Source organism: Scyliorhinus canicula, chromosome 8, assembly GCF_902713615.1.
Source record: "Scyliorhinus canicula chromosome 8, sScyCan1.1, whole genome shotgun sequence".
Taxonomy (NCBI): Eukaryota; Metazoa; Chordata; class Chondrichthyes; order Carcharhiniformes; family Scyliorhinidae; genus Scyliorhinus; species Scyliorhinus canicula.
This window is the reverse complement of record NC_052153.1, coordinates 29584406-29596721: the sequence shown is the minus strand read 5'-3', so window position 1 is coordinate 29596721 and position 12316 is coordinate 29584406. Positions and strand designations below refer to the sequence as shown.

The 12316-nt window shown below is 42.7% G+C and overlaps 1 protein-coding gene across 12 annotated transcripts in view; it reads left to right on the top strand.

Moving 5' to 3' along the window:
- The window catches only part of LOC119970168 (multiple PDZ domain protein), a 416554-nt gene that overhangs the window by 375273 nt on the left and 28965 nt on the right, over positions 1–12316 (top strand). For all 12 annotated transcript variants that reach the window (XM_038804325.1, XM_038804326.1, XM_038804336.1 and 9 more), the window contains 3 exons: positions 1519–1666; positions 7923–8009; positions 11849–11951. In XM_038804325.1, coding sequence (XP_038660253.1) covers positions 1519–1666; positions 7923–8009; positions 11849–11951 — 338 coding nt within the window. The remainder of the gene's footprint in view (positions 1–1518; positions 1667–7922; positions 8010–11848; positions 11952–12316) is intronic.

Sequence of the window (12316 nt, the reverse complement as noted above, 5' to 3'; positions counted from 1 at the left end):
ACATGAGCAGCAATTTCTAGGAATATATCTTCATGGAACACTGGTTGTTCTTGTGCTGTAGACGTGGTTGAAAGCCTAAGTTTTAATTCAAAGACAGGATTTTGTGTAACAATTTTCAGGAAAAGGAAGCTATGTTGAGTTCAAACTGTTGCCCAAAACTTGCTGATCTCTTTAAATCTTTTAAGTTTCTGAGACATTTTGGCACCTTTCAGCTGATTAGGTGATCAAGAAGAGCAGCAATCCTCACAGACACAACTGCTTTCCTGCTTTGAACTATAAATTGTCTCTCTCACCAGTCATATTCAACTAGATTACTTAAAAATGGATACGGTACAATACTAAAATGTTACTTCAAACCAACATAGAACCTTAAAAATTACAGAATTTTGCAGTGCTGTAAAAGCAAGCATGTGGCGTTAGGTGCTCTCGTTGAATAGCAGAACAGGGTTACGGTGTTAAATGCCTGCCCCTATTACTATGTTCAAAGGCCTGGCATGGCTGCATCTCCTGAACTCATGAGAGGCAACAGTGCTCCACACTATTGGCACAGCAGTCATTGAGGGTATTACAGCTGCTGTCACTGAACCATCCAGGATGATGATATATTCCTGCCTTATGATCTGGTCAAATCTCACTTCATCCTTATCCCATTTTCTGGTGTGAAGCACAAGCTGGAGATGGTGCAACCATGGACCACTTGTTTTCCACACACCCTAGTTCCATTACCCCAACCCCATCATTCTCCACTTAAGCTTTCAGGAATCCAGGATTTGCCTGTATGAGAACAAGAGCAGAAATCCAAAGAAGCGCCATCACTTGATCTGACATTCACAGCCACCAACTCAGATGCTGGCACTGCGTGTACTTTTGAGGGTAGAATAGAGGGAGGATCAACATGTGCCTTGTCATTTATTTTATACAGAGTACTTAGAAGCAGATACTTCTGAAGATCAAGTGAACATGATGAGTTTTGGAAGCTGAAATGGTGTGTAATAGATATTTGAATCCCTGTCATAATTCAGGTATAACCAATTCCAACTCAAGTGCAACAGAAACTTGAATAGTTTTCAATAATTCTTGTTTCTAAATCTCTTGCTGTTAGCATATTTAATGATCATCCATATTTTGTACATAAGACGTGATTCTCCTAGACCCGTATCCAGACAGACTAGATTTTGAGGGTGCAACGAAAATTAAATCGATCAGATTGCATGCTTGTAAAACAAAAACCCCACTTGATTTTCCTTCCAATTAAATTGAGGAAAACATAGATTGCTTTACAGGGTAACAGTTTAAAATGCCTGGTTTTGCACTGTACAGAGATAATTCAGTGTTCCTGGTACAAACCAAAACTCTCGCCCAAGACGTTATGGAATATTTGTCACAAAGTCCAGATCATTAAAATCTTTAACAGTTTGTGAATATAATGTTAACTGAAGCTTTTTTGCCCCCCTTCGGAGCAAAGCATCTGCCCAGTATTTGTAGAATCTGAAGAAAGTCTGTATTTCTTTTCCACAGAAATGACATTGGGGTCTTTGTGTCAGACATTGTAAAAGGAGGTATAGTAGATCTGGATCGAAGACTTGTTCAAGGAGACCAGATACTATCTGTGAATGGGGAAGATGTTCGAAATGCAACCCAAGAGACTGTTGCTGCTATGCTAAAGGTATGACTAATGCACAAATTATGACTTGACAAAGATTTGTGAATAGCAAGTTTGACCAAGACCTGTAACTTTAGCAGTAAAAAAAAACATATTTTGACGATGATGTACTCATTATGTGCATTCAGTCATTTTGGCCAGAATTTTCTACCCCCACCACCACCACCCCAACCCCTTTCACAGGGGATCTTTGAGGAAGTGGGGAGGTGGTGGGGGAGAATGAAATTACAGGGACGAGATTCTGTCCCGGTTCCCACCTGCAGCGATCTGGTTGCCATTTTATGCTGGAGCAGTAGGATCTCGATTGGGAAGACTATTTAAGGGCCTTTCCTGCCCAGCCTCAATTTTTAGGAAGGTGGGTGGATGACAGTTCGTGGGGGGGGGAAGGAAAAAAAAAAATTCTACCTTGAGCGGCAGTGTGACCACTTCTGATTGGGGACATCCTCCCCTTAAGGTGTGGTGACCTCAGGATCCCCCTCACAACTCCTCCAGACTTCCCTACTCTCTCCTCCCTGGGTCCCGGAACTTATCAGGCAACTCCCTGCAATGCCTCTTTTAGCCACTTTAGAACTGTACCCGGAGAGACTGGAGACGATGCTCTGAACTCATCAGTAAAAGCAACGCAAGAACATGGTGATAAAACCGTGACAGCAAAAAATGCCAATAAGTGTTCTTACTGACAGGTGAACTCTAACCTGCCACTGGGACAGGGCTTGTTTAAACACCAGTGTCTAAATAGCCTCATAGTTTTCAATCAGGTGGCATGAGTCTGCTTGAAGAAAACTTACTGCCAACTGGACCAAGTGCTCCTACTTTACCAATGGCTGTCAAATTTACTACCCCCCCCCCCCCCCCCCCCCCCTCTATGGTTATGCCCCTCTTCTTCCAGGGACCTGCCAAATAAATTTTATAAATCTCACAAAGAGTGACCAACAAATGTATAAGTTAGGTGATTGATGGCTTGTTTTCCAGAACCACCAATGATGTGAACTATGCCCACAATTATGCAAGGCTGACTGAGCAAACATTTATTTCATGGCACAGCTGGGATTACTCCCAGATGTGATGTAAATCCAACCCTGGTATAATTATGTTGAGGTAGAGGAGGAGCATAAGGAGCTGGAAACTGATGTGGGCAAGCATTGCTATCTGAGGTGTGAGGTACACTTATCTAACTACCACATACAGAGGCCACCTTCGCACTCTCAAATCCCCAGCCAATGTTATCAGCACAAAGAAGTCCTGCAAACAGCCAAGTCTTCCTTTCACAAGCCTCCATTGCTCCACATCAGTTCACGTCTTGCCATTTTTCGTCACATTTCCAGTTATCAATCAAAAAAAGGCAAACTGGTAAAGTGATACAAAAGAATAATATTAATATGGTTAAATGGGCAAACCTAACTATTCAAAAAAGTATAAACAGATCCATCTGCATGCCCTTATGCAACTACAATTTTTTACTCTTCCACATAGTGCAGCCAACTCCTGTGCCTTCACGTAAAAGCAGGCTGCCCAGATCGCTGTTCTGATTATCAAGGTGCTCCTGGCAATCTCAGTTTTGCAAGCCCTGAAAAAGACTATTCCACCTGCACTGGGATATTAGCTATGCGGCTCTGACTGGGAGGAAGGAGCAATGGGTGAGAAATGAAAACGCTCTGTGCAGTGTTACAACTTCCATTTCCAGTTTCACCTTCATTACTCTTGTGGCCCAGTTGCACTTACCTGCAAGCAATGTGGCTGGAGCACACTCTGCTACAGATTAGTGAGGCAATGAGAGACCAATGCCAGGTTATCATTTATCCTATTTGAGGTGGCACTGAGAGTTTTGGATAATAATGCCTTCAAGCACTGGTGTGGTTGCTTTGATGTTTCATGCTGTTGGCCATGTTTTCATAGTAGAAGATATCATCAAAAATGCCTTCAACATTGTAGCACTTCTGCTTGAAATGGATTCCTCTAATCTCTCCACAATTGCACCTGCCAGTACACTGCACATTCTCTGCTGCTGCTCAACAAATATATCTGATGTTGATAGCCCCCAGGGTACATCATCTGCATTTAGTCGAGCAAAGCTTGGAAAATCCTGTTCCAACTCGAGATTTCCATTCCTGCCCCTGACTCCGCTATTGCTAACTTGTGAAATGAAAATTACTGTGTGAAAGCCCAATAATCACGGAAGTGTGAGTATCTGAGCTGGTATACGGTCTGCATGAGTCCTCTGACAGATCACCCTCAGAGAATTGAGCTCCTCTCTGGATTCATCATCATCGTGGCGACAATAGTGATCTTATTGTAACAGAGGATCCTGAGTGGACTTTACAGGGTGGATGCTGAAGGACCTTTCTCCTTGTGGGAGAGATTAGAACAAGGGGACACAATTTAAAAATAAAGGATCTCCCGAAGACCGATATGGAGAAATGTTTTTTTGAGAGGGTTGAGTGACTTTGGAACTCTCTTGTCTGGAAAGTAGGGGAGGCAGGGTTACTAAATATTTTCATGAGAAGTAGATAGATTCTTGATTTAGAAGAGAGTCAAAGGTTGCTGGGAATAGAGAGTGTGGATTTCAGGCTATAATGAGATCAGCCATTATCTTATCAAATAATGAAACAGGCTTGAGAGACTAAATGACCTCGCCCTGCTCCTAATTTGTAATTCATGCATCATGGGCCATCTCTTGCTGAGCACATGTAGGGTCTGTGGGACATGACTGTTTAATGTGAAAGTAAGAATGCTTAAAATTATCATTTTGCACATAAACATATGGTTGTTGACATGTAGCTACCTGATATTTAATTCTGTCAGCTCGGAGAACCTCAATTCCAAAGGCCAGGTATGCTGAGGCTCCACTAACGTTTAGATCTCTTTTGACTCCATCTCCAGTTCTCTGCCGCTCCTTGGTGTTCTGTAATAAGTAACAGGAAATCTCTGAGTGGAAGGAATGAGCTTTGTTCACCTAATGCTCTCAACATTATTGAATTACTTCTTGCATTGGATCCAAAGGAATGGCACATAGTTATATTGCTGGCCTCCTCCCTTATCTTGGTTGCATACATTTCTTCTCCACTAATAAAGAGCATCTCCCTCACAACCATATAGCCCCAAACCGCACATACAGGGAGATGTTGTTGGAGCAGTGTGCAGCCAGCCTTTGTCCATCTCAACCCATAGTAGGAGGTCTGTAGCTCTTCATGATAACTCCAAACTCCTCCAACTCTCATTTCATGAGAGCGCCTTCAAATCATTGCATTGAAATTGCATCATGCACATCATCATTAAATCCGCTGATGCTAATTGAATAGGTAGCCTTGAAATAAAACCATAACAAAGTGACTCTTAAAAAGCCGCTGACAGCTGCACTAATTCCAGATTTCTCTCATACTATTATTCTCTCATGCTATCTGCACTTTGTATCACCACAATAAAGTCCAGCCCCATATGAATTCTGTAAATATAAACTTATTGACATTTCGATCCTCCTGATTGTTTTGCACCATTTTCTTATTCCTTCCCAGTCAATGCATCGAGATTTCTTTAAAAGTAGGATACACCGATAAAATCATTTATCTTCGAGGTTGACTCCCCAATGAGAGCTCAGACTGCGTGAATGTGCTCCATTCTGCATTTTTGCTTTGATCTGAGTTATGGATTCAAGTACCATACGATTCATTGCATTATTTAGTCAACAGACAGCAGCAGATAAAAATCTTCACTCTTTCCATCACTTCCATGATGTATATGAATGTTTGCCCATAACTTCCAATGCTTATACCGTCTTTGCTCCTGTTGACAGTCTTCCTGTGGCATAGAATTCCAGTTGGAGAATTCCCGGTGGGGTGGGGGAGTGGCGTGAATCCCGCGCCGGCTGCTCTCTGGCGCCGGTTTTTAGGCGGGGTCAGAGATCATGCCGCGCCGGTCGGGGGCTGTTGACAGCGGCCCCCCGGCAATTCTCTGGGCCCCAATGGGCTGAGTGGCCGTCGGTTTCTGGCCAGTCCAGCTGGCGTGGATTGGACATGGTCCCACATAGCAGGACCTGGCAGGTAAGTTGGCTGGTGCAGTCTTCCTGGGGGGGGGGGGGGGGTCGGGATCGGGGTCCACCGATCTGCGGGCGGGCCTGTGCCATGGGGGCACTCCTTCCTTCCGTGCCGGTCCCTGTAGGGCTCCGCCATGGCCGGCATGAAGAAGGCACGCCCCCCTGCGTATGCACTAGAATACACCGGCCAGTCTGCACATGCGCTGAACCACGCCGGCAGTTCTGCGTATGTGCTAACTCGCACAGTCCCTTCGGCGCCGCCAACCCCTCCGCAAGAATTTCGCAACTTCCAGTTGGCCCGACGCCGGAGTGGTTTGCGTCGTTTTTTATGCCGGCGTCGGGCCATCGCGCAGATTCGGGAGAATCTCGCCTCTGGTCTAAGTTAAGTCAGCAGAAAAGTTTGCAAAACAGATGACTGAACAGCAGAAAGTCTGAAAATCTGAGATGAAGTATATCATAGACATATTCTATAAAGCATGGGTAGATCAAAGAGCAGAATTCTTTGGATAATTGAAAAACTTGAAACTAAACTAGAACTAAAAGGGGGAGTAAGAATCAAGTGCTAAAAATGCCGAAGAAAGTTTTGAATAATATAGAAAGAAGATAATTGGGTCCTTTATTAACATGGAAAAGAATAATTAAAGCAAAGATAAACTGCTCAAGTATGAAGGAGAATTTTTCTTTATTTTAATAATGTTTTTATTGAATTTTCCTATTTTTTATCCAACAATTCATAAATGACAAATTACAAAATTGTGCCAAAAAGCAACACTTGTATTTTTAAGCAAGTGTCTTCACATAGGTAGCTCTGTCTGGATGCTGAGCATCTGAAGTACGCTGCACCTTCTAACTCTGGAATTCCCCCCACATTTAGTGCCCTGAGCCATTTAAGCGGCTTCAGGCAATCTCCATATATCTCTACTAAACTCTCAATTTCTGTGCCGATATACTTGCAGATCTTTAACCTGCCTGTGTACCTTCCAGTCAGCTAGGGCGTAGTGACAGGCCACGTTGCAGGGTTTTTCAGAAGGAGTGCCAGGGTACTGCATTTTTTAAAAAGATTTTTAGGAGGTGGCATTGGAATTCCACTGCAGCATTAAAGGAACAAAAGCCCAATGTTCCAGGTCTCTCTAACCCATTCTCCTAATTCGTTCGACCCAGAAATGTTCAGTTCCCAGCAGGCATAAGTAGTCCTCTATACCTTCAGCTCTGGCACATGTAAGAAACTGGTTCCCCAAAAGTCTCATACCTTGTTAGCACATTGCAAAGAATAATTAAAACAATGATAAACTCCTCAAGAAGGAAGGAGTTCTTTTTTGACGGCACAATGGCAAAGTGGTTAGCAGTGCTTCCTCACAGCACCAAAGACCCGGGTTTGATTCCAGCCTCGACTGACTGTGTGGAGTCTGCACGTTCTCTCCGGGTCTGTGTGGATTTCCCCCGGGTGCTCCGGTTTCCTCCCACAGCCCAAAGAAGTGCAAGTTAGATGGATTGGCCATGCTAAATTGCCCCTAGTGTCCAAAAGGTTAGGTGGGGTTACTGGGTTATGGGGATGGGGTGCGGACATGGGGTTTCTTTCAGAGGGTTGGTGATGACTTGATGGGCCGATGGCCTCCTGCACATTTAGGGCAGCACGGTAGCCTTGTGGATAGCACAATTGCTTCACAGCTCCAGGGTCCCAGGTTCGATTCCAGCTTGGGTCACTGTCTGTGTGGAGTCTGCACATCCTCCCCGTGTGTGCGTGGGTTTCCTCCGGGTGCTTCAGTTTCCTCCCACAGTCCAAAGATGTGCAGGTTAGGTGGATTGGCCATGATAAATTGCCCTTAGTGTCCAAAATTTCCCTTAGCTTTGGGTGGGGTTACTGGGTTATGGGGATAAGGCGGAGGTGTTGACCTTGGGTAGGGTGCTCATTCCAAGAGCCGGTGCAGACTCGATGGGCCGAATGGCCTCCTTCTGCACTGCAAATTCTATGATATCTATGATTAGGAATTCTATAATCCTATTCTGTGATTCTATAATACATGCCTGGGTTTTTTCTGTATAAATTAGTTAAAATTAAGTAACCTTTAAGGAATTTGCTGGAAGATTGATAAGTTTTTGTAATGTTATGTGATGTAATGCACTGCATAAAGTTCCTAACAAATTATCTCATTGTACTTGCGACTTGTACATGTTGAAATATTCTCAAACGTTCAATAAATAAAGTAACCTTTATGTTCTGATTTTTAGTGTGCGCAAGGTACAGTAAGATTAGAGGTTGGCAGGTTGAAGGCTGGATCATTCTCACCTGATAGAAGAGGTTCCCAAGGCAGTCAGGTTTGTACCCCTCAGTTCATATTTGAACTCTTCCACAAGAAAATAAAACAAGTTTGTTTTTAGGTGCAGGAGTTAATTTGTGTATCGTTCAGATTTTGACAACATAAACAATCAAAGTGATCATTTAGCTCAAGTACAATTCAATGATGCTGGAAGTTCTAGTGTATAAAATCAAATAATGGATCGAATGTTGCCATTATGTATTGTTGCATCTGCCCAATTCAGATACTTCAAACAGCTCCTTAATTAAAGTTTACCCAGATGTCTTTATTTATGAATAGAACAAAGTACATATACGGATATAGTGCAACACACTTTATTAAATATAGTTAACCCAGACATTACCCACTATGCATACAAGAAATACCCAGGATTTGAATATATTACCCGCAAAGGTGGTCTGGTAAGTTGTAGATCTGATCCCCGAGTCCCTCTGGTTCCTCTTTGCAAAGGTGATTCTCGCTGGCTGTTTCTTGCTTGCTTGCTTCCCTCTCGTCGGATCAAGGTCACTTCACACACCGAGTCTTTGCTGCGAGTCTTCTGCTCTGAGATGCCTACTTTTATCCTCCTCCACCCGCTTTTTCCAGAAACTTCTCTGGCTTCCGGTCAATGTGGTCTTGGGAGGGGGTCCCAGCAGCCAATGGTCCTGTTGATGACTGTTTGACAGGCCACCTGAGCCTGCCCCTGCTGTCCCACCTCTGGTGGTGTGGGCTGCACATGAACTGTTCCTATATAAGATAAAAGTAGATACTCTCGGTGACGGAAAGTCAGGCTCGATCTGTGCTACGAACAACAGACTTCCTGAGGTTTGACTGCAGTATGATTTTAAAACTACCACAGTATCCCAGAACTGTTTTGTTGATACTAATAACTTCTTTGGAGAAAAATTCTCTTTCAAAAAGGAGTGCTACATGCAAAGTTTACTGGGCTGAATTTAGTACGTTGATTATTACTAAATCTTGGATTTGTCATATTGATGGAGTAGAGATCTGACCTAACCTCCATTTTATTTTATTTTTTAAATTTAAGAGTACCCAATTCATTTTTTTTTCCAATTAAGAGGCAATTTAACATGGCCAACCACATAGCCTGCACATCTTTGGGCTGTGGGGCGAAACCCATGCAAACATGGGGAGAATGTGCAAACTCCACACGGACAGGGATCCAGAGCCGGGATCAAACCTGGGACCTCGGCACAGTGAGGCAGCAGAGCTAACCCATTGTGCCACCGTGCTGCCCCATTTTATTTCTAACTAATGAAGGTAATGGTAGGAAACCTCGGGCAGCGTCTGCTGTTAATTTTCCAATCTACACAGGGTGGATTCTCCATGGGTGGGATGCTCCATTGTGCCGACAGCGCACCCAGGTCCGGGGATTTCCTGACAGTGTGGGGCTGCCCACAGTGGGAAATCCCATAGGCCGGCTGGCAGGATGGAGAATCCCGCTACCAGCGGGGGGGGCATTGCACCGGAAAACTGGTGGGACGGAGAATCCTGCCCACTGGTCATATCACATATTTTTATTAAAATGGTTTCTGTATGTATTCACTAATTTAATCTGAAGCGGGGCTAATCAGCTTTGATGAGCCTTTGTGAGTGCTGCTTCAGATTGCCTTCTAACAATTTTTTTCAGCTAACTTCATTATTAAAAATGACATTTTATAAGTTGCCATTTTTTAAACATATGTTTTTTTAATGTTTTATAAATTTTTTAGAAAAATGAATGGTGGAGTAATACTTCTTCATAATAATACTTAATGCCCCCATCCACCACCACCACCACCACCTCCCACACAGGGACTGGTTTCCACCTCCCACACAGGGACTGGTTTCCACCTCCCACACAGGGACTGGTTTCCAAGCTAAAACACAGGCCTTGTCTGGAACTGGATTCTCACAATGAGTGATGGGGGGTGGGGGAGATGGTTGTTGTTAAGGGTAAAGACATAAATAAACAATGGATAGTATGAAAATGGAAAGCTCCAGGGAGCTTGTTTTATGTTACTTCAAGATGGATGCGTTTTATTCTTTCATGTGGTGCAAATATCATTGGCAAGATCAGCATTTGTTGGCCATTCTTAATTTCCTTGAGAAGATGGTGATGGTACTATTATTTTTTGTTTCGGTTGTCAGCAAGCACAACCTGTTTAAAGGGAGAGTATTGCATCACACTCCTTTTTTTTTTAAATTTAGATTACCCAATTATTTTTTCCAATTAAGGGGCAATTTAGCGTGGCCAATCCACCTACTCTGCACATTTTTGGGTTGTGGGGGCGAAACCCATGCAGACACGGGGAGAATGTGCAAACTCCACACAGACAGTGACCCAGAGCCGGGATCGAACCTGGGACCTCAGCGCCATGAGGCGGCTGTGCTAACCACTAGGCCACCATGCTGCCCTAGCACAACCTGTTTAAACTGATAATAAGCTGCGTCAGCATTAGAGAGAGTCTGCCGACTTAAGTGGCATCTAACAGCAGGTCTGCAGTGTTCTGTAATTTTAAATGAAGGAAGAACATGCAACAAGTTTTTATCATGTTCATTGTGCTGTAGTTGTAAGTGATATGCATAAGCAATTGTACATGTAAAAATCTTTGACCTCCAACCACTAGGTGGCAGGCAAGTTAGACCATGTGACACTGCAATCCAGGGAAAATCTGTAGGAGAAGTCGCCTTGGTTAGTTATGTTTGTGATTGTTCAAGTTTGTTCGTATTAGTTTCCAACCCATAGTTTGTTATACAATAATAAATTCCACTAGTCTAGATGTTCTTTGGTACGCTGACTCAATCATGGTCCATTAGAACATAACAGTAGCTTCAATTTAATAGGATTGATGTTTACAAAATGTGAATGGGGAAGATACCAGAACAATCTTTCTGATCTGTGGATTTCACCCTTTTGCTCATTTTCCTGCTATTCCTCAAAATGTTACACTTGTATCTCAGGTATTGATTGTCACTGTAATTTGCATTAGGGCTCAATACTAATCATCAGTGATATGATATTGTCATATGCTAGTGACAAACATTTTTTGCAAGGCACTGAGGATTCAAAAGGATTAATTTTTATACTTCTGCATTGAAATTAGTTGAATTGTTATTGATTATTTTACAGCATTAATCGAGTTGGGGGATTAATTACATCATAAAGCCACAAGCATGAAGCCAAGACCTTTATGATTATCTGAATATTTTAATTGTGTTACTGTTTAAAAGTGTAAAAGAGCTTTAGTTTATTTTAAAAATCTGATCCAAAAAAATCTCTATTTTGATGATGCTTCTAGCTCAGGGTAAGTAACGCAGGGATTTTTATTGCCTGAAGGAAGCTTTTTTGGAAACTAATTGCAAGAAAATTTGTTTTATTTTCTGCCTTTCACAAACTAAACAACATGGAACTCTTATTTCTCTATATTTTGTAGTTAATGGCTATGGGTTTATGGGTTGTACATTTATGAAAGCTAAGTGGCTTAGTACTCAAAAGAATCAAGGACAGCACGGTGGTGCAATGGTTAGCACTGCTGTCTGACGGCGCCGAGGTTCCAGGTTCGATCCCGGCCCTGGGTCACTGTCCATGTGGAGTTTGCACATTCTGTGTTTGTGTGGGTTTCGCCCCCACAACCCAAAGATGTGCAAGGTAGGTGGATTGGCCACAATAAATTGCCCCTTAATTGGAAAAAATGAATTGGGCGCTCTAAATTTATTTTAAAAAAAGAATATGACCAATAGTACTGTGAATTTAATACCTGGCAAATTTACATAATGGATATGAAAAGGAAAGTTTAGACCATAATTATATGAAGTGTACAATTGCAGTCATGTTAATTGTGACTATCCTTACAGGTCAGTGAAGGGAGTAGCGGTGGTGGGCTGACCACATTCTGTTCTTCAGCTTCTGGATCCACCCAACCTGATCAATATGAAACTGGATACAGAAAACATGCCTGTAAGATTTATTCAATCCTGATGGTTAATCCGCAGCACAATTCTTGATGGTACTATTATTTGTCATGTGAGAGTACCTTTAAGAAATGGGTGTTTTGAAAAACATCTAGTGGATGTAACTTGAAAAAATGGATGTGTATCAATGATGTCAGAATGTGGGTGGAGCTGGTCTGTCTGTCTGCTTTTACTTTCGCTTTGGGCTCGCAGCTACAGGGTGTGTTTAGTTTTGTTTTAGATTTGGAAAAGCTGCAATCAGAGCAAGATGTGTCTGAATCTCTGCAAGCTTATGAATGTTCATTTGGTGATTTCAAAGTGGTAACTGTTCTCAATAGTGAAGTTAAACCTGATGTCTTTCTGTTCAAAGGG